Source organism: Gopherus flavomarginatus, chromosome 5, assembly GCF_025201925.1.
Source record: "Gopherus flavomarginatus isolate rGopFla2 chromosome 5, rGopFla2.mat.asm, whole genome shotgun sequence".
Classification (NCBI taxonomy): domain Eukaryota; kingdom Metazoa; phylum Chordata; order Testudines; family Testudinidae; genus Gopherus; species Gopherus flavomarginatus.
Genome location: NC_066621.1, coordinates 124,869,327 through 124,890,258, shown reverse-complemented (window position 1 = coordinate 124,890,258; position 20,932 = coordinate 124,869,327). Strand labels below are relative to the sequence as shown.

Below are 20,932 nucleotides of genomic sequence, written 5' to 3'. Positions count from 1 at the left end.
CCACTTCACTGTCAAAAGCTGAGAATGAAACTGCTATTTAGTGTCACTAAAAAAGTGCCTTACTTAGTTCTCTGAAGACTACACCAATGACACATTGAGAATTGGATTTCTTTGCTTGCAATTTTTGGAGGGATTCTTTCCTCAGATGGAGGAATTTTCTCACTCTGTTAAAGATACAAAATAATTGGAAAAAATAAAATAAAAAGTGAGCTGGTCTAGTAGCAAATGGAACTGTAGCATTAGCTACTTCATTGTCATATTTGATATCAGGTTTGTTTTATGTATTTACTGTATTGTCCCACATGGAAAACTCGTAATGTATTTTCAGCCAGGGGAAGTGGGGAATACAGAACATAAATATTCTTACAAAGGAGCCTATTGATGGCCTCCTCAATGCAAACCATACAGTTTAAAGATGTGCGACCTCCAGCTGTTTGTTTCTGCATTTAAGCTACATGCTGTGAATGTTTGTCACATTGACAGAGTATATGAAAATTGGGACTAGTTTGTAAAGAAAAAAGTCTTTGGAAAACCAATGCAGTGAGAACAAATCACAGTTCTTGTGATGTTTTCATGATATTTAATTTACATCATTTAATTCCAACCCTTTTTATTCCCCACAGTGATCTGTTCTATACATTCATGAGGTGAATGGGTCTACTGTAAAAAATGGATCAGACTTTCATTTGTGCACAAGTCCAACTCCTGAGCACATAGACCCTAATGAATATGTACAAGCCAGATCTATGGCAATCAGGATTAACAAATGCACAATTCAGAGGTTCTGCTTGGGTTTTATGTGCACACATTTGAAACTTTTCTCCATGGTGTATGCTAGCTAATGTAAGTATGCAGATCTTACACTAATTGAGGCAGATCCCAGAATCTGCAGCATTAATTAAGCTTGTTTTGAATATACTCTGTACAAGATGAAAGCTTGTGATATTAGTTTAACATTAAATGTCCAATCACAACAAATATCTTTGTCATCATTTATTTTTAGCTGAGAGGTTCCCAATCTTTTCAGGCATTTTACCAGACTCAGACTTCAGCTAGTGCCTATCACCTGCTTAGAATCATAGAATTGAAGTGACCACAAGGGTCATCTAGTCTAAACCCCTGCCGAGATGCAAGATTTGTGATGTCTAAACCATCCAAGACAGATGGCTATCCAGCCTCTTTTGAAAACCTCCCCCAAATGAACCGTAGTCAACTATGTGCTAAAATGGAATTTGAGCTCTTTGTATGACTGTGGACCTAATTTGAAATAATCCAAACTTTGTTGTGTGTTGGAGTATGCTCAAATGGAGGAGAGGTGGGTAGCAGTTAGAGGTAACAAAAATAATTCCAAAACATATATCTAAACATTTGTTTGAATAAAACAGTGAATTTGTTTAGCTAGTACTCCCAGTTCTTTCAATTTGTTTTTCAGGGAAATCTGGTACAAGTGAGTTTTTTTTCAACATAACGTTCATGTAAAATGAATCCTATGAACACTCCATGCCAATACGTTTTGCACAAGGGTTCAGTACCCAAAGCCCAAACTCTGTCATCTTTGAAATTTCTTGGCTTTCCCTCCTACTGTTTATAAAAGTTCCCATCATCAGTCAGGGAGCAGAATTAATGACATGTGACTTAGCTGGCCCAGTCACGCACCATGAATAGTCCAAGATGTAGTCAAACTGAACAGTTTGTGAAGAACCCCTCGTCTGGATCACATTCACATGAGTATTCATCAAACAATTTTGAATAACAAGCACAATCATATCAATCAATCTGTGCATAGATAATTCACAACTGGAAATAAAGGGCTAAACTCACTGAAGAAGTAATTTGGTATGAATAATTCACCTAGCTCTAGTAACTACAATATACTAAGACCTAGTTCAGCTGATTATAATTATGGAAGAGAAAAGTACTTACAGTATCAGACATTGAAGCATGAAGTACCAGTACTGGTATATATACCAATGATTGGGAACCATTATTAAATATGCGAGATGGCTTTTTCAAACCAAACATATAACCAGCTATTTCAGTGAAATTAAATACTACATCCATGCCCAGAATGAATTCACTAACTTTACTTAATCTAAAATAAACTTTCATGTATACCGCATGCCACAGGTGTGTGCACATGCACATGGCTTGCTGCTCGTCCTGTGGGGTCTTGGCAGCAAAAACATATTAAACAAACAAACAAAAAGTACAGCCTTCTCTCAGTTATCTTGAGTAAATAGGTCACATACTAGGAAAAAACACTTTGCATAGACTTTTCTACCTAAAATTACACAATTTGAGATCATATGGCAGCCTTTTATTCAGCAAAATTTCAGTGACTTTACTATTACAGTAGCCACACAGGTTGCCTAAAATACCAGATATATCAGGAGAAAATAGCAAATATACAGAATATAGAATGGAATTCCCAAATGAGATTATGAAAGGTGTCTGTGGGGAGGGTGTAGTTCCTCAGATAATGATTGTACTTTGCCATCTACAACTAAAGATCAGATTAATCTCTTCACTGCAGAAGAGAAATGTTTTCATGCCATTTTAGAAGTTGCTCAAAGACTGCTTGGGTTCAGGGATGGGCATGGTGAAATTCACAGAGGAAAGGACCACAGCTCTCTCTCCCAACATAAAAAGCCATCAATGATCATATAACTCCAAATTTTTCAGAGTGATTTTGTTAAATCTTTAATTAATGGGCCACTTTTATCAGAATACCAATTTTTGCTGGACCTTCCTGGGGTCTCTGTAGCAAGCATGCATGCATGCATTCCCTTCTCCCTTGGAAAATTTTTAGAAAACAAGCCCTGTGAGCTTTTTGTATGAGGGGCTTACTGATATTCGTGTGGTTTTCTTCCTCTTTGTTGTGAACTTGTGTGTGTTCCCTAGGCTCAGGAGACAGAGTGAGCCAAAGTGTGTTTAAAAAGAATAAAATCCATCACTGAGCTGGCAAGAGAACCAGAGCTTTTGGCAAGCACAGGAGTCAGGAGTTGCTGGAACCTTATGTAACTTTCCGAGCAACATCATGATTTTAGCAGAAGCATGATGTTCCATACTGTCTGTGTCAAGTTCAGAGATACAGAATTGATTCCAACTGAAGAGTTGAGGGCAGAAGAGAACAAAATCTAGGCGCAAATGCTACTTTTAAAGCACAAATCATTGTTGAAAAAGTGACCAAAAGACTAAGGATTGAAGAAGGAAGAGTAAAAGGGGCGGCATAGACTAGTATCCTTGCAAATCCCTCAACTCACCAAATGTTTAGTTAATGCCCATCGCCATTCACCTAAAACAATAGGACTTTGATGTGATAATTTCACTGAAGTTAATTCAGTTCATAGCATGTCTGATGAGAGCCTTTCTAAAAACAAACAAACAAACAAAAGCTCTCTCACTTGCCAGGTTGCTTTTTCGTAGTTCTCTGTACTGAACTTTATTCAGGCCATTAAACCAATCAGGGCCTAATCAAAATCCACAGAAGCCAGTGGAAGTCTTTCCACGGATCTCATTGGATATTTGGATGAGGCTTTCAGTGATTTGGATAGGTATATTGACATTAAGACATGGCAAATCCTATAGGATTTGGACATTTTATGTCAATAGGAGTTGACAGCACTCAGCATCTCACAGGTCCAGGCCTTAACTGAACATGCTAGTTCTGCAAAAGTTGTTCTCTTAGAAAGTCATTTGATCTCATGAGAGCCACCTGATAGCTGGTGAGTACCCTCATTTCCTATTGAACTTGGTTGGAAAATGTGTAAAATTTCTTAATTTTAATGAAAAATGGGGGAAAGTGTATCTGATATTTTGGGACCATTTTCTGACTAGCTCTTATGAATAGGAATACAGAGAACTCTGAATCTTGCAGAAAGTGTCTGATGCTTTTTGTTTCCATCAATAGCAGAAAAAAAATGCACCACTGAAACAGTCTGTCTGGTAGCACTTCAGAACTTCTACTTCTAGGTGGAACCAGGAAATACAGAGGCAGATGAAAGTGACAAATGGAGAACAGAGTTACTCTAACTTGTTTGAACCTCAGAAGAAGTTCATTATGAGTTTGGGTGAGAGGGTTGTACTCATTTCATCAGAACTGACTTTGCCCATTCCTAGTGACCCTGTTTTAATGAACACCTATATCCCGTACTACAGGACTACCTATGGACCTACATCCTTCAGACAGCTTCGACAGCAAAGTGGTTAATGTTTGAAGAATGAGTCTTTCTATCCTTTGCCATGGCATTGGGTTCTTATTGTACAACCCTGTACAGTACTTCAGCAATATTTTTTTTAAAGATTTAAAAAGCAAAGAGTTACAAAACCATTTGCAATTAACTTGAAATAGAAAAGATAGCACTTTTTTTAAATCCCATTATATAGTACACCGTATAAATTACAGAGTATTCAAATGCACAAATGCATCTGTGTAACATTTATCAAATGTAATTTTCGTGTGTGTGTGTATTTTTTTCCAGAGTTTTTGCTTGTAGTTCTATGCATCTCACTTTCCCCTCACTATCACGTATGACAGTGTTCCAGATCTGAGACACTGCTGTTGCAGTATCGCATGTTGTTGGGGATGTGGCAGTCTGTGTAGTTAATTCCCCCGTTTGGGGTATAAATGGGCTGCAGTCTGAAATCTCCTTTAAGGAGCTGATCGTTATTTAAGGAGACAATCTGGAAGCTGGTTTCCGTCATCTCCAGGATGGAGTTGTCCTTCTTGGTCCCCGCCTCGCAATAGTCATCTTTCCGCCGGCCCCGGTTGTATTTCCACTTCTGGGAGGTGTAGCGCCCCTTTTTATGCATGTGCCAGCAAAAGATGCTGAGCAAGACCACAAGAACAAATATCACTGCACCCCCAATCAAGCCTGCCAGCAAAAAGGGGGAGCCCATATGCTGAGAAGTCGTCTGCTCATGGCTGGAGGCTGTGTTGCTACCATTGTTTAAGTGGGAAGCCTTGGTTGTGGCTTCTGAACAGACAGTGTCTTCTCCAGCTCGGTAATTATTAAAAGCATCCAGTGGAACCAAACAAATCCGATAAGTGGATTTGGGTTCGAGATTCACCAAGCTTAAGTGTTGTTTCTCACCACTTACTATCCGTTCCTGAACAATGCCTCCTACCAGGCTGTGGCCCATTTTAACCCATGTGAGTTTGTACGCCATCACGGTAAAAAGGGACAGCCAGTTGACTTGGATGCAAGAGTCATTCACAAAATTGATGGAGAGTTGGATCCTTTCAGAAATGGGAGGTGTCACCATTTCTCCACCCTCCCTGTCAGGCACAGTGGGGAGTGTGGATTTGGTGGGTGGGAGAGGACTGTATTTATCACTTGGAGTTGGAACTGATGAAGTGGGAACCAGTGTGGTTGGCAAGGTGGTAGCGGGGGCTGGGGTGATAAGTGGCAGACCAGGAGTGGTGGTGGGGCATGACAACATATTCATATTGAGCTCCCTGACAGCCATACCTCGGACCTGTTCTGGTCCCTGGCACATAAAACCCCGGACATTGATGGATGAGGGAATAAATTTGAGCCATTCAGTGACCCATTTAATACTGCAGTCACATAACCAGGGATTATTCCGCACAGTGAGCTGCTTCAGGTTGTGGAGGTTATCAAAGACCCCTTTCACCAGCATCCGGAGCTGATTGTTGGAAATATCAAGCCGCTCCAGCTTGTGGAGGTTTGAAAAGGCTGAAAGTGGTATGTGGGTTATCTGGTTGTCCTGCAGGTAAAGCCTCAGCAGAAGTGTACCTGGAAGATCAGGGGGAGGGTAGGATAGTGAATTCCGTACTATAGAGAATTCTTTGAGCTTGGTCAGATGGCTGAAGGTGCCCTCAGCTATACCTTTATTGGTCAGGAGATTGCCATCCAAAATAAGACGCTCCAAGCTCGTGAGATTCTGGAAGGCCATGTCTGAAATTATGGCAATTCGGTTTTCATCAACTCGTAACTCTTGTAAGTCCACTGGAAGGCCAACTGGTACACTGCTCAAGTGATTCTTAGACAAGAACAGAAGCTTGAGGCTGACAGCTTCCCGAAATGCTCCATCCTCAACCCCCACAGTAGAGATGGAGTTGTCATCTAGGTGCAGCTCTTCCAGCTTCAGGAGCTGGGCCAGGGCAACCCGAGAAATGGTTTGAATGTTGTTTTCCTGCAGGTGAAGAACCCTGACATTCTTGGGCAGGTTCATGGGAAACTCATCCAATTGGTTGCCATACAGGTAGACCGTATGCACAGACTGTACGTTGTGCAGCTCTGCAGGGAATCCAGCATTATTAATTTGGTTATTGTGGAGGTAGAGTACGGTTACACCCTCCGGTATCCCAAGAGGCACTGAGGTCAAGCTTCGCTCATTACAGTAGACAAAGTTTCGGTCACAGCGGCACACATTTGGACAGGCCAGAGTTTTGGAGACCTGCATGCAGAGCCCCAGGGAAATTATGAGCCAGGATTTCAGGAAAGCAGCCCAATCTTTGGGCCACATTCTCATCCACAGGCCCATTTTGAACTTAAATAAATGGAATACCAAAGAAAGAGAAATTAAAACAATGATAAAGAACAGGTAGTGAAAACTCAGGTTGTTGGAATTGGCTTGAATTTGTGTCCAGTGATCAGGTCAGAGGTAAAGTCCTGGAGGCTAACTGTGAAATAATCCTTTTATGATTGGCCTGCCTTCTACTCTTCATAGGAAAGCCACAGTCTGATTAGCCAGGGTTACACACTTTGCTGCCTTCCTCCATGTGTGCTGAAAGAAGCAGTAGCTGTGTCTTTCAAGGTAGGCTACTGGCAATTTAAAGCTACCAAAAGTCGTCAGGAGAAAGGTTGGCTGGACCAGTTGTTCCTTTCTCTGAAGCCAGGTAGTGGTGCACTCAGCTTTCTTCAGCTTCCAAGGTCTTCATTTCAGCTTGATGATGGATCTGAGAAACCTGTTAAGAAAAACAAGAGAGAAATTAAACAACATGATATGTTTAATAGAGAAGAACATCAATGGAAGAATATTGTCTTCACACAGCATATAACTCTTGTGGCATTTTGGAAATAGCTATGCTATTAAACAGTGGGTTAATATTACTACAGAAATATTATAATAATAGATTAGATCCAAACCCCTTTGTAGAGATGAAAGCTCAATGAAAATTAACCATTCCACTGTCAAAAGCTGAGACTGAAAGTGTTAGTTAGTGTCAGGGCTGGCTCCAGGCACTAGCAAAGGAAGCAGGTGCTTGGGGCAGCCAATGGAAAGGGGCGGCATGTCCGGGTCTTTGGCGGCAATTCAGCAGCAGGTCCCTCACCCGAAGAATGAAGCGGTGCAGTAGAGCTGCTGCCGAAGTGCTGCCGATTGAGGCCTTTTCTTTTTCTTCGCTGCTTGGGGCAGCAAAAAAACTGGAGCCGGCCCTGGTTAGCATCACTAATAAAGTGTATTATTCAGTCCCCTGAAGGCTACACTAATAATACATAAAGAATTGGATTTCTTTGCTTGCAATATTAGGAGAGATTCTTTCCCCAGATGGAAGAATTTTCTCACTCTGATAGACATAAAATGATTGGGGAAAGAAGTGAGCTGATCCACTAGCAAATGGAACTGTGGGGTTAGCTACTTTGTTATCATATTTGATATCAGATTTGTTTTATCCATATACTGTCCCATAAGGAAAACTCCTAAACTATTTTCAGCCGGGGGAAGAGGGGAGTACAGAACACAAATATTCTTACAAAGGAGTCCATTGATGGCTTTCCCATACAGCTTAAAGATGTGCAATTACCACGTGTTCATTTCTGCTTTTAAGCTACATGCTGTGAATGTTTGTTACATTGACAGAGTATATGAAAATTGGGACTAGTTTGTAAAGAAAAAAGTCTTTGGAAAACTAGTGCAGTGAGTACTAATCACAGCTGTTGTGATGTTTTCATAATATTTAATTTAAATCATTTCATTTTAACCCTTTTTTATTCCCCACAGTGATCTGTTCTATATATTTACATGAAGTAAATGAGTCTATTGTAAAAATTGGATCAGACTTTCATTCGTGCACAAGTCCAACTCCTGAGCACACAGACCCTAATGAATGTATACAATCCATGATATCAGTGAGGTTTGGATCAGTTGCTTATGTTTGCATATAACTTTCTCAGACTCTTGTACTACCACAGTCTATTTAGCATATTAAAACTCATACATTTTATTTTTTAAAAGGCTTAAGTATTGTCTCCTTTTGGAAAAAAAAAAGAAATTGACTCTGTCTCTTTGAGTCAATAAGAGTTATGTCACTGACATCAATGGGAAGAGGATCAAGCCCTAATTAATCACACTGTATGCTTTTTCTTTTCATTTAATCTCCTTTTCTAATCTGTTCTGTTCAGATCTCTCCATAGTCGCATGTACTTCCTTCTCTGCCCCAGTGCACTCTAAGTAACTACAATTTCATTTTAATGGATTATCAGCAGATCATGTGAGTATTTTTACTAAAACTATCAGCAGTGAAATAGTTAATAATGCTGGCACTCACACTGACATCATTAGACTTAAGAACTAATATTCCATTGAGAGGAATAGGTAATAATAACTTGTCAAAGTTATTATTTTATGATATCAGCAGAGATTCAGAAATGCAACATTGTAGCAATTCATATTTGGAGGGTTTTCTTTGCAACCATGAAACTTAAACACTTATTTTATTTAAAATGAAGCTTAGATTCTGCTACATAAGTCTATGACAGTGGGTGGATTCTGTAGAAAATTCCTTTGCACTAGAATACATGAGATTTTGAACATTTTTCCCCCCCTGCTTGTGTCTCTTAATTCCTCTCTCCTTATGATATTATTTATTATTCAACTTTATAACTGAATTATTTAACTCTGTAAAGCAATTTGGAATACAGTAGCTATGAAAGATACTTCATGAGTTGGGTCCTTCGTTTTCAGTTTTTATTTTATTTAATTTTTCCTGGGAATTTATCAGTATTTATTACCACCACAACAAAAACAGGTGCAAATCAGTGCAAAGAACTATTAGTAATTTTTCTGGGTAAATATCAGGGTTTATTTTGGTGAACGGAAAGACGGGAAAAAGTATTTAGCACATTAATGCTTTGAATTCCATTGATCAATGTGATTTGCCGCAGAACAAAAAAAGAACTCAAAACACAAGGCCATCTCTGAGTTTAAGAAAACAATACATCTCTAATATGCAAATAAAACTTTTCATTTGAATAAACAGTTTACTGTTGTAGACTTAGAACTATTAGACTATAAATGTTTACATTTAATAACTGGACCACATTATTAGCAGCACGTTCACTGAACTTCAGCCTTTTCTCCTGTTTTTGTCTTTTTGAAACTTTCAAATACTTCAGTTCTGAAACATATTCTGATACAGACTTTTGTTTTCTTCCCATTTTAGTGTGTCAGATCTTTAAACCGTTATCTGCTAACAGCCTGAAATGTGTATGTGATGGGAGTAAGATTCATCAGTACATTCAGATGCTCTTGCCCGTCAACACTTGTGTACATGCCTGTTTGTTTATTGTGTGTATCTTCTAGACTAACACACAGCCTTGCTTCAACAGGCAGCTTTGCATATACACACAGACTAATATGTTATTGTAATACATATATCTCATGCAATGTATTGTATTTTCCTAATAAAACACGTAATTTTTATATATTTTAATTATACAAAAGTAGGGTGAAAAAACTGAAAAACCCAGTAATTTTTCAGTTAAAATTGGTTTAAATTGAAAACAAAGGAGCTTATACATGAGATAGTGATGCCTTGTTAAAGCTACAGTGTCCCTAATACTTAAGCCTCAGTACAGATGTCTAAAATAATTGTATTACCCTACCACACCTTGCTTAATGCAATCTGAAATTCATGAGCCAAATCCTGAGGTGCTGATCATCCATTGACCTCAGCTGAAATTGCAGGTGCTCAGTTCTTTTCAGGATTTGGCCCAAAATACAACTGTTGAAAAAATGTCTCTTCAAAAAGAAGTATGAGTAATTACAATAGGCACTCAGTATGGTATTGAGGGGCACAAGAAAACCTAGCTAGATAAGGATAAAAAAACTGTTGTCTCTTTTCAGATAGCATAGTGGCATCCATCTCTAAATGTAGTGCAAGAAATTTAATTCAGGAGCAAACGGCATCTTAAAGCTTATACCTGTACCTGTACTACTGCCATACAATGTACAGTGTGTCCCAAAAGCTGCCCTTGGGAACACTACAGTTTGGGATTTTAGTAACTGTGTTTTGGAGCCGAGATATTATAACCTTAGAACAGGAAACTTTGTACTTGAAAATTATTGTGGTTATTTAGAAGGCTCATCAGGTATCAGCCCCTAGGCTAAAACAGTCTGAGCTAAAAAGCAAGCACCAGAATAGTCTCCTAGCTTATTATTATGCATCCAAATGATAAATTTACCACATGCCTCTACTGTACACCATGCTCCTATAGAAAGAGAAAGATTAGTTAACCTGCTGCTCAAGGCTTTGCTCTCTTGCAGGCCTATTTCAGTCAAGAGCGGTTTCTTTTCAATTATGTAAATGATGATGCTGTAGAGAAACTCTAACAGGATTACATTCTAACGTGAGTCTGAGGGTGACAGTTTATCCTCCTTTAATATGGCCAAGCTCCAATCTAGATCATGCTGTCCTGATCAGTCAGGACAATTTCTATATAAAATGATGAAGGGTTCACAGAGCCTTTTTCGAGATCCTTGGGACCACACAGAGTGACCGTGGCTCCTGCACTCCTATTCTGTGATTGGAAGTAGCCTCTGTGTGTCAGCAGAGTCTAAAGGAGAGACCACATGGTACTGTGGTTGTTCCTCCAGTTGCTAAAGAGATTGGGCTTAATTCAGCCCTGACATATGTTGGGGAGGCCATCTGGAGAGGGATTGCCAGGCAATCACAGCTTCTGCCTTCACAAGAAGCCCACAGAGGGTGATGGTCACACTGAAGGTAAGTGTAACTTATATAGGCCTTGTATTGGCCCCAAGCAATGGGATGACTTTCACTCTCACAGAGGAAGCACATGAAGAAAGAGATTATAGTTCCTACCTAGTAAAGAAATACAACACACTCAACGCTGCTCATTAGGTAATACACTTAGAAGATCTTCGATCGACCAGTTACTTAGGAATACCAGCTGAGCATTGACTACACTGACAAAAAGCTGGTTTCAGAGTAGCAGCCGTATTAGTCTGTATCCGCAAAAAGAACAAGAGTACTTGTGGCACCTTAGAGACTAACAAATTTATTTCAGCATGAGCTTTTGTGAGCTACAGCTCACTTCTTCAGATGCACAGAATGGAACACACAGACAGGAGATATTTATACATACAGAGAACATGAAAAGATGGAAGTATGCATACCAACAGGAAGAGTCTAATCAATTGAGATGAGCTATCGTCAGCAGAGGAAAAAAACTTTTGCAGTGATAATTAAGATGACCCATAGAAGGTGTGAGAAGAACTTAACATAGGGAAATAGATTCAATTAGTGTAATGACCCAGCCATTCCCAGTCTCTGTTAAGGCCTGAGTTAATTGTGTCTAATTTGCATATTAATTCGAGTTCAGCAGTATCTCTTTTGAGTCTGTTTTTGAAGTTTTTTTGTTGCAAAACTGCCACCTTCAAGTCTGTCACGGAGTGGTTAAAGAGGTTGAAGTGTTCTCCCACTAGTTTTTGAATGTTATGATTCCTGATGTCAGATTTGTGTCCATTTATTCTTTTGTGAAGAGACTGTCCGGTTTGGCCAATGTACATGGCAGAGGGGCATTGCTGGCACATGATGGCATATATCACGTTGGTAGATGTGCAGGTGAACGAACCCCTGATGGTGTGGCTAATGTGATTAGGTCCTATGATGGTGTCACTTGAATCGATATGTGGACAGAGCTGGCATCGGGCTTTGTTGCAAGGATAGGTTCCTGGGTTAGTGTTTATGTTGTATGGTGTACGGCTGCTGGTGAGTATTTGTTTCAGGTTGGGATGCTGTCTATAAGCGAGGACTGGCCTGTCTCCCAGGATCTGTGAGAGTGAGGGATCATCTTTAAGGATAGGTTGAAGACTTCTTCCAGAAAACACCATCCTGGCCACTATGGATGTGGAAGCCCTCTACACCAATATTTCACACAAAGATGGGTTACAAGCCATCAAGAATAGTATCCCCGATAACATCATAGCTAACCTAGTGGCTGAACTTTGTGACTTTGTCCTCATCCACAACTATTTCACATTTGGGGACAATATAAACCTTCAAGTCAGTGGCACTGCTATGGGTACTCTCATGGCCCCACAGTATGCCAACATCTTTATGGCTGACTTAGAACAACGCTTCCTTAGCTCTCGTTCCCTAATGCCCCTACTCTACTTGTGCTACATTGATGACATCTTCATCATCTGGACTCATGGAAAAGAAGCCCTCGAGGAATTCCACCGTGATTTTAACAATTTCCATCCCACCATCAACTTCAGCCTAGATCAATCCACACAAGTGATCCATTTCCTAGACACTACTGTGCTAATAAGCAATGGTCACATAAACACCACCTTATACCAGAAACCCACTGACCACTATACTTACCTACATGCCTCCAGCTTCCATTCAGGACACACCACACGATCCATTGTCTACAGCCAAGCTCTAAGATACAACTGTATTTGCTCCAATCCCTCAGACAGAGATAAATACCTACAAGATCTCTATCAAGCATTCTTAAAACTACAGTACCCACCTGCTGAAGTAAAAAAACAGATTGACAGAGCCAGAAGAGTACCCAGAAGCCACGTACTACAGGACAGGCCCAACAAAGAAAATAACAGAACACCACTAGCCATCACCTACAGCCCCCAACTAAAACCTCTCCAGCACATCATCAAAGATCTACAACCTACCCTTAAAGATGATCCCTCACTCTCACAGATCCTGGGATACAGGCCAGTCCTCACTTATAGACAGCATCCCAACTTGAAACATATACTCACCAGCAGCCACACACCATACAACATAAACACTAACCCAGGAACCTATCCTTGCAACAAAGCCCGATGCCAGCTCTGTCCACATATTGATTCAAGTGACACCATCATGGGGCCTAATCACATTAGCCACGCCATCAGGGGTTCGTTCACCTGCACATCTACCAATGTGATATATGCCATCATGTGCCAGCAATGCCCCTCTGCCATGTACATTGGCCAAACCGGACAGTCTCTTCACAAAAGAATAAATGGACACAAATCTGACATCAGGAATCATAACATTCAAAAACCAGTGGGAGAACACTTCAACCTCTTTAACCACTCCGTGACAGACTTGAAGGTGGCAGTTTTGCAACAAAAAAACTTCAAAAACAGACCCAAAAGAAAGACTGCTGAACTCGAATTAATATGCAAATTAGACTTAATTAACTCAGGCCTTAACAGAGACTGGGAATGGCTGGGTCATTACACTAATTGACTCTATTTCCCTATGTTAAGTTCTCATCACATCTTCTATGGGTCATCTTAATTATCACTGCAAAAGTTTTTTTCCCCTGCTGACGATAGCTCATCTCAATTGATTAGACTCTTCCTGTTGGTATGCATACTTCCATCTTTTCATGTTCTCTGTATTCACAAAAAGTTGGTGCTTTGGGGTTTATCTCTTGCGGTTACATGGGTTTTGCCTTCATAAATCTTTTAAAAGTTTTCTGCAACATGTTTTCTCCCCTTTCAACTGCTGTGGAAGTGACTCTGTTTTATTAATTCCAGGATCCTAAACTCCAGCCAGTGGTGGTTAATAAACTGAGACTATAAAACTCCTAGTACAGAAAATAGGCATTGTCATGCAGTCAGTAACCACCGCTGATTGTATTAAGCACCAGCACAAGGACAAATCTAATCAGACATTTATGACTTCAGTGTTGACTGTGGTGTGACAGAGGAAAGGAATAGGAGCAAAGGTGCAAATGAAAGGGAAATATTTTATCTCAGCATCATGCTGCAATTGTTACTATTAGTGTTAGATATATATTTTACAGTAGAACTCAGAGGCCCCAATCCAAATGGAAACTCCTTTATGCTAGGAGCTGTACTATAGGTCTCTGCCCCAAATTGCTGAAAATGTAAGATGAGGCTTACAGGTTAAAGAATAGGCAATCTGCTTGGTTAAACAAAATAACACTGCAGGGGATACAGTCACAATTTAATCCATGCCTAAGCAAACTCCAAGGAATTGGAAAAACTGAAGCACTTGATCTGTGGTTAATTTTCAAAACTGAAGGCAGGTAAAATACTAACAAATACTCACACGTTCTCCCATTTCTGTGCTGTGGTCAGGAAGGTAACCATTGTCTCCTCATTCAGATCCTCCTAACCCCCACCCCAAAGACCTTCTTTCACGATGTGTACAAGAAACTAGCTTACCATCTGCAGTAAACTGATCATTTGTGGAGGTCAAATGTTTGAGGGAGGAAAATCAGGCACTCTGCGTGGCCAAAGCTCAGCACTTTATTTTAGCCAACTTCATTATTTGGGGGCAAATGATTCATGAATTACAAATGCTTTTGGTTGGCAAAACTCAGACACTGGATCTGAATTTGAGATTTGCTGCTGAAGAGAACTGTGGAGGAAGGGTAGGGAAAGGGGATCTAGTGTGTTTAATTAAAATAGAACCATCAATAACGAAATAAATACATGTGCCCGTCATCACCCTAATCACTGTTGTATCCTTTCCCTCACCTCCACAGCCTTTATCTTTCACAGCTGGGGCTGTGTCTTCCACTCTAGAAAGGGCCCAGCACATTGCAGACCCTAGTGCAGTAGAAATAATAAACACTCAGAAGCTACAAAGGGTCAAATAATAGGGATGAATGAACTGTTTTGGAATAAATAAGAACACACATACACACCCTTTATGCACCTATGTTTGAAAATTGCAGCTTAAGGGCCCGATCCTGCAACCACTGAAGTCAATGGCAAAGCCGCCATTCACTTCTTGAGAGGAACTCCCTTTAAACATTTTCAGAGCTACCTTATTGACCTTCTCCAAATCCAGATAGGATGGCTACAAAAAAGCTTGGCAACAGTTAGGCACCTTGTGTGCAGAGATCACAGCCTGTCATCCTGCTCAATATTATCTTATTGTTTCCTTGTGCTCTCCCATCTATGTGCATCCACCTCCTATACTTAGCCTGTAAGCTCTTTGGGGCAAGGACTGTCTCTTTGTTCTGCATTTGTACTGTTCCTAGAGCAATAGGGTCCTGGTCCATGACTAAGGATCCTAGGGTGCCATCACAATACTATAACCACTAGTAGTACTACTAAGTACTATTTCAGTGGTACAGAAAATCCTGACTCTTTGTCCAATATTTCAATTACCCAGCATCCAGTTTGCCTGGAGATGCTTACATTTTCCTAAAGCTGTCCTGACTGTATCTATACCTTGCACATTATAAGTGACAGTGCAAGCAGCAACCAAAAAGTTAAATGAGAAATCCACCCTCGTTTAGAATGACTACAAGTGAATCAATCCTATTCAGCATAAATCTGTTCTGAATACATCTATTGTGTCCTAGAGTAGAATAAGGTCATAATCAAGTCAAGATCTCACCTCACACCTTTATTATGTACAGTAAGTACAAGACTATTATGTACAAAACTGAATAACAGCAAGAAGAAAAAAATCTAATTACATTCCTTTGGAGCCTAGAATAGTCTGTGTTACAGTCACTTGGACCTGTTTTTATGTCATCTGATAACAAAAGATAATTATAGAATAATACACGCTACAGCCCTCTGTCTATATAAATCCTGTATATGCTCATTTTCAGTGCACACCTACAAATGAATGGACATTATGTTCTCCTAAATTGATTAAGAGACTAAGATGATGATTTATTTTATGTCTTTCATATGAGTTATTTGGTTTTGAAACTGGAATTGGAAAATTCATGGCATAAGATCTATGCATCAAAGGAGTCGATCAGAATATAAATGGAAACATTATCAAAGAACCAATGTGCCTTTTTAATAAGCCTTATCACATGTACCCACGGATAGTCTCTCTCTCTCCCTCTCTCTCTCTCTCTCTCTCACTGTATGGGAAAGGAGGAAAAAGGTAGGAGTGGAAAGATGTTCCATCCTGGATCTCCCCTTATCCTAGAGGAGATATCTCTTTCTAGATAACTATCTGTTGGGGAAAGGACAGAGCAGACACAGTGAAGTCCATGGAGGCACATTTTCTGCAAGCAAGGTAACAGTCCCACAGCAAAATGACTCATCAGATGTAATCTCCCTCTTTTCACACCTATTTAATTGATAAGGACATTTCTGCTTTTGCTTGCCAACCAGCACTGACAATATTTCTCATAAACACTGATACAGCACATTGCTGGAGGAAATTTAAATGGATTTGGGCTGGCATTGCTGTGGACACGTCAGCATATTCTTGGAGACAACTTAAGAAATGGTGCTAATGATAAAACATATTTAAGGAGACTTCAGACATAGCATCTTTGTACTCCTTTTATCTCCATCAAACTATAGCCACACAAATTATTTTTTAAAAGAGCAATTTCTTATAAAGACACAAGCTTTAGGAAATCCCTTCATTAAAAACAAAACCAATCATGATGCTATCACTGACAAAAGTTTTATCTTTTGAAATTCAGGCCATGTTCAGATTCCCTGAAGTTGCAAACTGACAGCAACCCACATCAGCTATCTTTGTAGCTGCCACTAGGGGGACCTATTACAGCAGCAAACTTTTTTTCTCCACCAAAACAAAATAAAACAAAACACATCCCAAAACACTTTGGAAAACGGGGATCCTGTACAGCAGGGATGGGCTCCACCTAAACCAAATGGAATCAGTTTTCTGTCTCTTAAAATTAACAAGGTTGTAGACCAGTTTTCAAACTAAAGGCTGGGTGTGGAGGGCGGGGGGGAGCCGACAGGTGTGGAGGAGCAGACAGAGACATCCCTTAGGAGAGGATCTATTAATGGAGATTCTCTATGTCCTAGTAAAGAGGAGAGGAATCACTAAGAAAGGGATAGATAATAAGACAGAAAATATCATGTTACCTCTATATAAATCCATGGTACGCCCACATCTTGAATACTGCATGCAGATGTGGCCACCCCATCTCAAAAAGTTATACTGGAGTTGGAAAAGGTTCAGAAAGGGGCAACAAAAATGATTAGGGATCTGAAATGGCTTCTATATGATGAGAGATTAATAAGACTGGGAGTTTGCAGCTTGTAAAAGAGACGACTAAGGGGGGATACGATAGAGGTCTATAAAATCATGACTGGTGTGGAGAAAGTAAATAAGGAAGTGTTATTTACTCCTTCTCATAACACAAGAACTAGGGGTCATTAAATGAAATTAATAGGCAGCAGGTTTAAAACAAACAAAAGTAAATATTTCTTCACACAATGCACAGTCAACCTGTGTAACTCTTTGCCAGAGGATGTTGTGAAGGCCAAGACAATAATTGAGTTCAAAAAAGAACTAGATAAATTCATGGAGGATAGGTCCAACAATGGCTATTAGCCAGGATGTGCAGGGATGGTGCCCCTAGTTTGCCAGAAACTGGGAATGGGCAACAGGTGGTGGATCTCTTGATTACCCATTCCATTCATTCTCTCTGGGGCACCTGGAATTGGCCACTGTCAGTAGACAGGATACTGGGCTAGATGGACCTTTGGTCTGACCTAGTATGGCTGTTCTTATCTACATCTATGAATATTTTACTTCCTCCTCCACCTTGTTTCTCCCCTCCCACCGCCTACTTACTGATTGGTAGCAAAAATGTCTTGGAATGTTAGTTTTGCAAAATTGCTCTCATGGACTATTAGAGCTACTCAGAAAAAAAATTGTTGAAACAGTTTTCCATTGGGAAAAGCTTTTTCAATAAAACCTTTCTTCATGAAATGGTGTTGATTTCAACGAACTTTAGCTTTTTCGGGGGGGACAGAAAACAAGTGCCTGAAATGTCAAAATTTCTTGGTTTTATTTTTCATTTTGAAGTAACTTTATTTCAAAATGTATTTTATTTTGTGTTTTTTTAAAATAAAGATTGAAATTGAAGAACTAGGGGAGGGGAGGTGATTTATTAAAATAAAACATTTTGGTTGACACAAAACATTTTTTATATTTCTATTTAGCAAAAAGTTTTGATTGGGGAAGTATTTTTTCTTTGAAAGGATTTGGGGGCCATGTGCAAGTGGTTTGCATTCCTGATGGAGCCCAGATACATCAGGATTTCCACTTTTCCTCAAGCGATAGAAAATGATGGCAAGTCAATGGAGAGGATCAGTGAATCCATAACTGTGTGGTTCCACTGGTCATTACACCTCACAGAGCAGAGTGAAGCAGGAGTAGGAATTGTGCTATAAAGGGTTAAGATAAAACAGGAAGTTCAAAGCTGACATAAATCCTGTAAAAGCAGCAAAGGATCCTGTGGCACCTTATAGACTCCTCTCTTGGTTTTCACACCTCAACTGCTAGAACAGGGCCTCATCCTCCCTGATTGAACTGACCTCGTTATCTCTAGCTTGCTTGCTAGCACACATATATATACCTGCCCCTGGATATTTCCATTACATGCATCTGAGGAAGTGGGTATTCACCCACGAAAGCTCATGCTCCAAAACATCTGTTAGTCTATAAGGTGCCACAGGATCCTTTGCTGCTTTTACAGATCCAGACTAACACGGCTACCCTCTGATACATAAATCCTGTAGACGCTATGCAGTGCCAAACTTTCCATTGACTATCTCTCTCTCTCTCTCACACACACACACACACTCTTTGAATTTCAGAAATAGGAGTCCACTGCACCAAGCTCTGGACACCTTTACATAGTGAAAAAAATCATTAAATATCGAAGACACAACATATGGCCTACCATAAGCAGCATTAATGGACACTGACCTATTGTCCATCCCAATTTATCTTTTAAATCTCCTTCAGATCTTACCCACTCTCAAATAAATGCCTGGATATACAAACAAACCTTACACCATGTTTTAAAGATCAAGAGCCTGAGGCCCTAGAAGAGACAGAAAGGGAGTGAGTTTTAAATCTGAAAATACTGTACCAAGAAGTTCCTGCCTGTAGTTTCCAGAGTTCAAATCTAGGGTCTGTCAACAGGAGCTATCTCCGCTGATCTCAATTGTCAGAGCAGAGAGAGATCTAGTAAGGATGCAGATCATGTATGTAACTTTTCAAATTAAAACCATTTATAAGCACATAGGAAGCCAATGTAGCATACCAAGCACAGGCAGACCAAATAGGCTGCCATGTTTTGCACACGCTGGAGCTTCTGCATGGTATTCAGTGGGAGCCCCAAGTCTGCGATGGCCCAAGCACCCTTGTATAAGGAAATATCTGTATTTTCAGTATAAAACTGCTGAGTGCTGCTCCCTTTGCCAGTCTCATGCCAGATGGTCACTTCCATGCTATTTTCATTTCAGCATGCAGAGAGGAACACTTGATCACCTCCAAGACTAATATTAAATGGAGATCCACATCTCATAGGATAATGCTCCTCAACAGACCAGTTGGTGTCTCTATTAACCTTTCCCCAAGGCCAAGTTTGTCAGACTCTTCATCGCTTTAACCCCATACAGATTGAAACTTTATAAATATGTGTGTGTTGAGGATATTAAGTTGGTAATTTATTACACACATTTTTCACCTCAGAAGATCTGATTCTGGATTCCATCATAGATTAAATGGGTTTGATAGGTCTCACCTTAGCTTCTTGCCTGGCAGTTTTCACTCAGTTGAAACTGAAAATTAGACAATCAAGGGGGTGTGATGATGAATCTCTGAAATGAGAGTGTGTGGAAGTGGGAGTTGGAGAAAAAATGAAGCTGACATAGAACCGGTTGAATGTTTTCAGTGTAATGTATGTTCATTGAAATATGCTGTTTCATCTAACTGAAATGTTTCACAAAGACATATCTACTTCATCAATGTTTTGAGTGGGATGTTTTCTCAGATCCTGGGCTCTCTGGTCACTTCTGACCAGAAAGAGAGAGAGAAAAAAATCTGTTCTTTTTTTATTTAAAAACAGGCATTTTGACACAATTCCATTTCATGGAAATGTTCAAAAGGTTTTGTTTTCATTCCAGTGTGGAACAACAAATTTAGAAATTCAAAAGTTGTTGCAAAATGTAGTTGTCATCTTCTGGCCAGCTCTATTTGCATGACAAGAGAGTAAAAATGAGTCCTTTTGTTTGCTTTCTTGATCCTTCTCCAGAGAGCTTAAATCTTTCTATGACAATTAAACTTGGCATGTCTGTTTGGTAAAACTAATAACACCAAATTAATTAAAAGAATCCCTCTCTCCGAACACAGACACTCTGTACTGCATTTAGCATAATGAATTTTGTACTGAGAAAAAGGAAGGCAACCTGCTGTTTCTTTGCAAGCAAATTGGTCTCTACCTATAAATTATTCTACACAGTGAAGCAAACAGTTTGCTTTTATCTGGAGATATGTGGGCAGCCTGGCAAAAAAATCTGTGGATAATTTGAAAAAGCTGCTTTTAGTGGCCTAAGCAGCTAAACATTGTTTTTGTGGAGGCAATATCTTGACACATTTTAAATGTGTTGCATGGTGTGCTACATCATTGATGAGATTTTGCACTGTGTCACATTAGCATAGGTGGGGGTATCATTTACTTAGGGTCTCTGGAAAATGAGTGTGGCTACCTCTTTCTTATGACACGGGGCAAAGGGTAGCAAAGAATCCTGAGGCACCTTATAGACTAACAGACGTTTTGGAGCATGAGCTTTCGTGGGTGAATACCCACTTCCTCAGATGCATGTAATGGAAATTTCCAGGGGCAGGTATATATATGCTAGCAAGCAAGCTAGAGATAACGAGGTCAGTTCAATCAGGGAGGATGAGGCCCTGTTCTAGCAG

General features: G+C 39.9%; 1 protein-coding gene across 1 annotated transcript in view; it reads right to left on the bottom strand.

The window, feature by feature from the left end:
* Window positions 1–2,295: 2,295 nt before the first annotated feature.
* FLRT2 (fibronectin leucine rich transmembrane protein 2) overlaps window positions 2,296–20,932 on the bottom strand; it is a 65,501-nt gene continuing 46,864 nt past the window's right edge. Inside the window, exon 2 of the mRNA XM_050953269.1 lies at window positions 2,296–6,934. Coding sequence (XP_050809226.1) covers window positions 4,525–6,510 — 1,986 coding nt within the window. The 5' untranslated portion in view covers window positions 6,511–6,934 and the 3' untranslated portion in view covers window positions 2,296–4,524. The remainder of the gene's footprint in view (window positions 6,935–20,932) is intronic.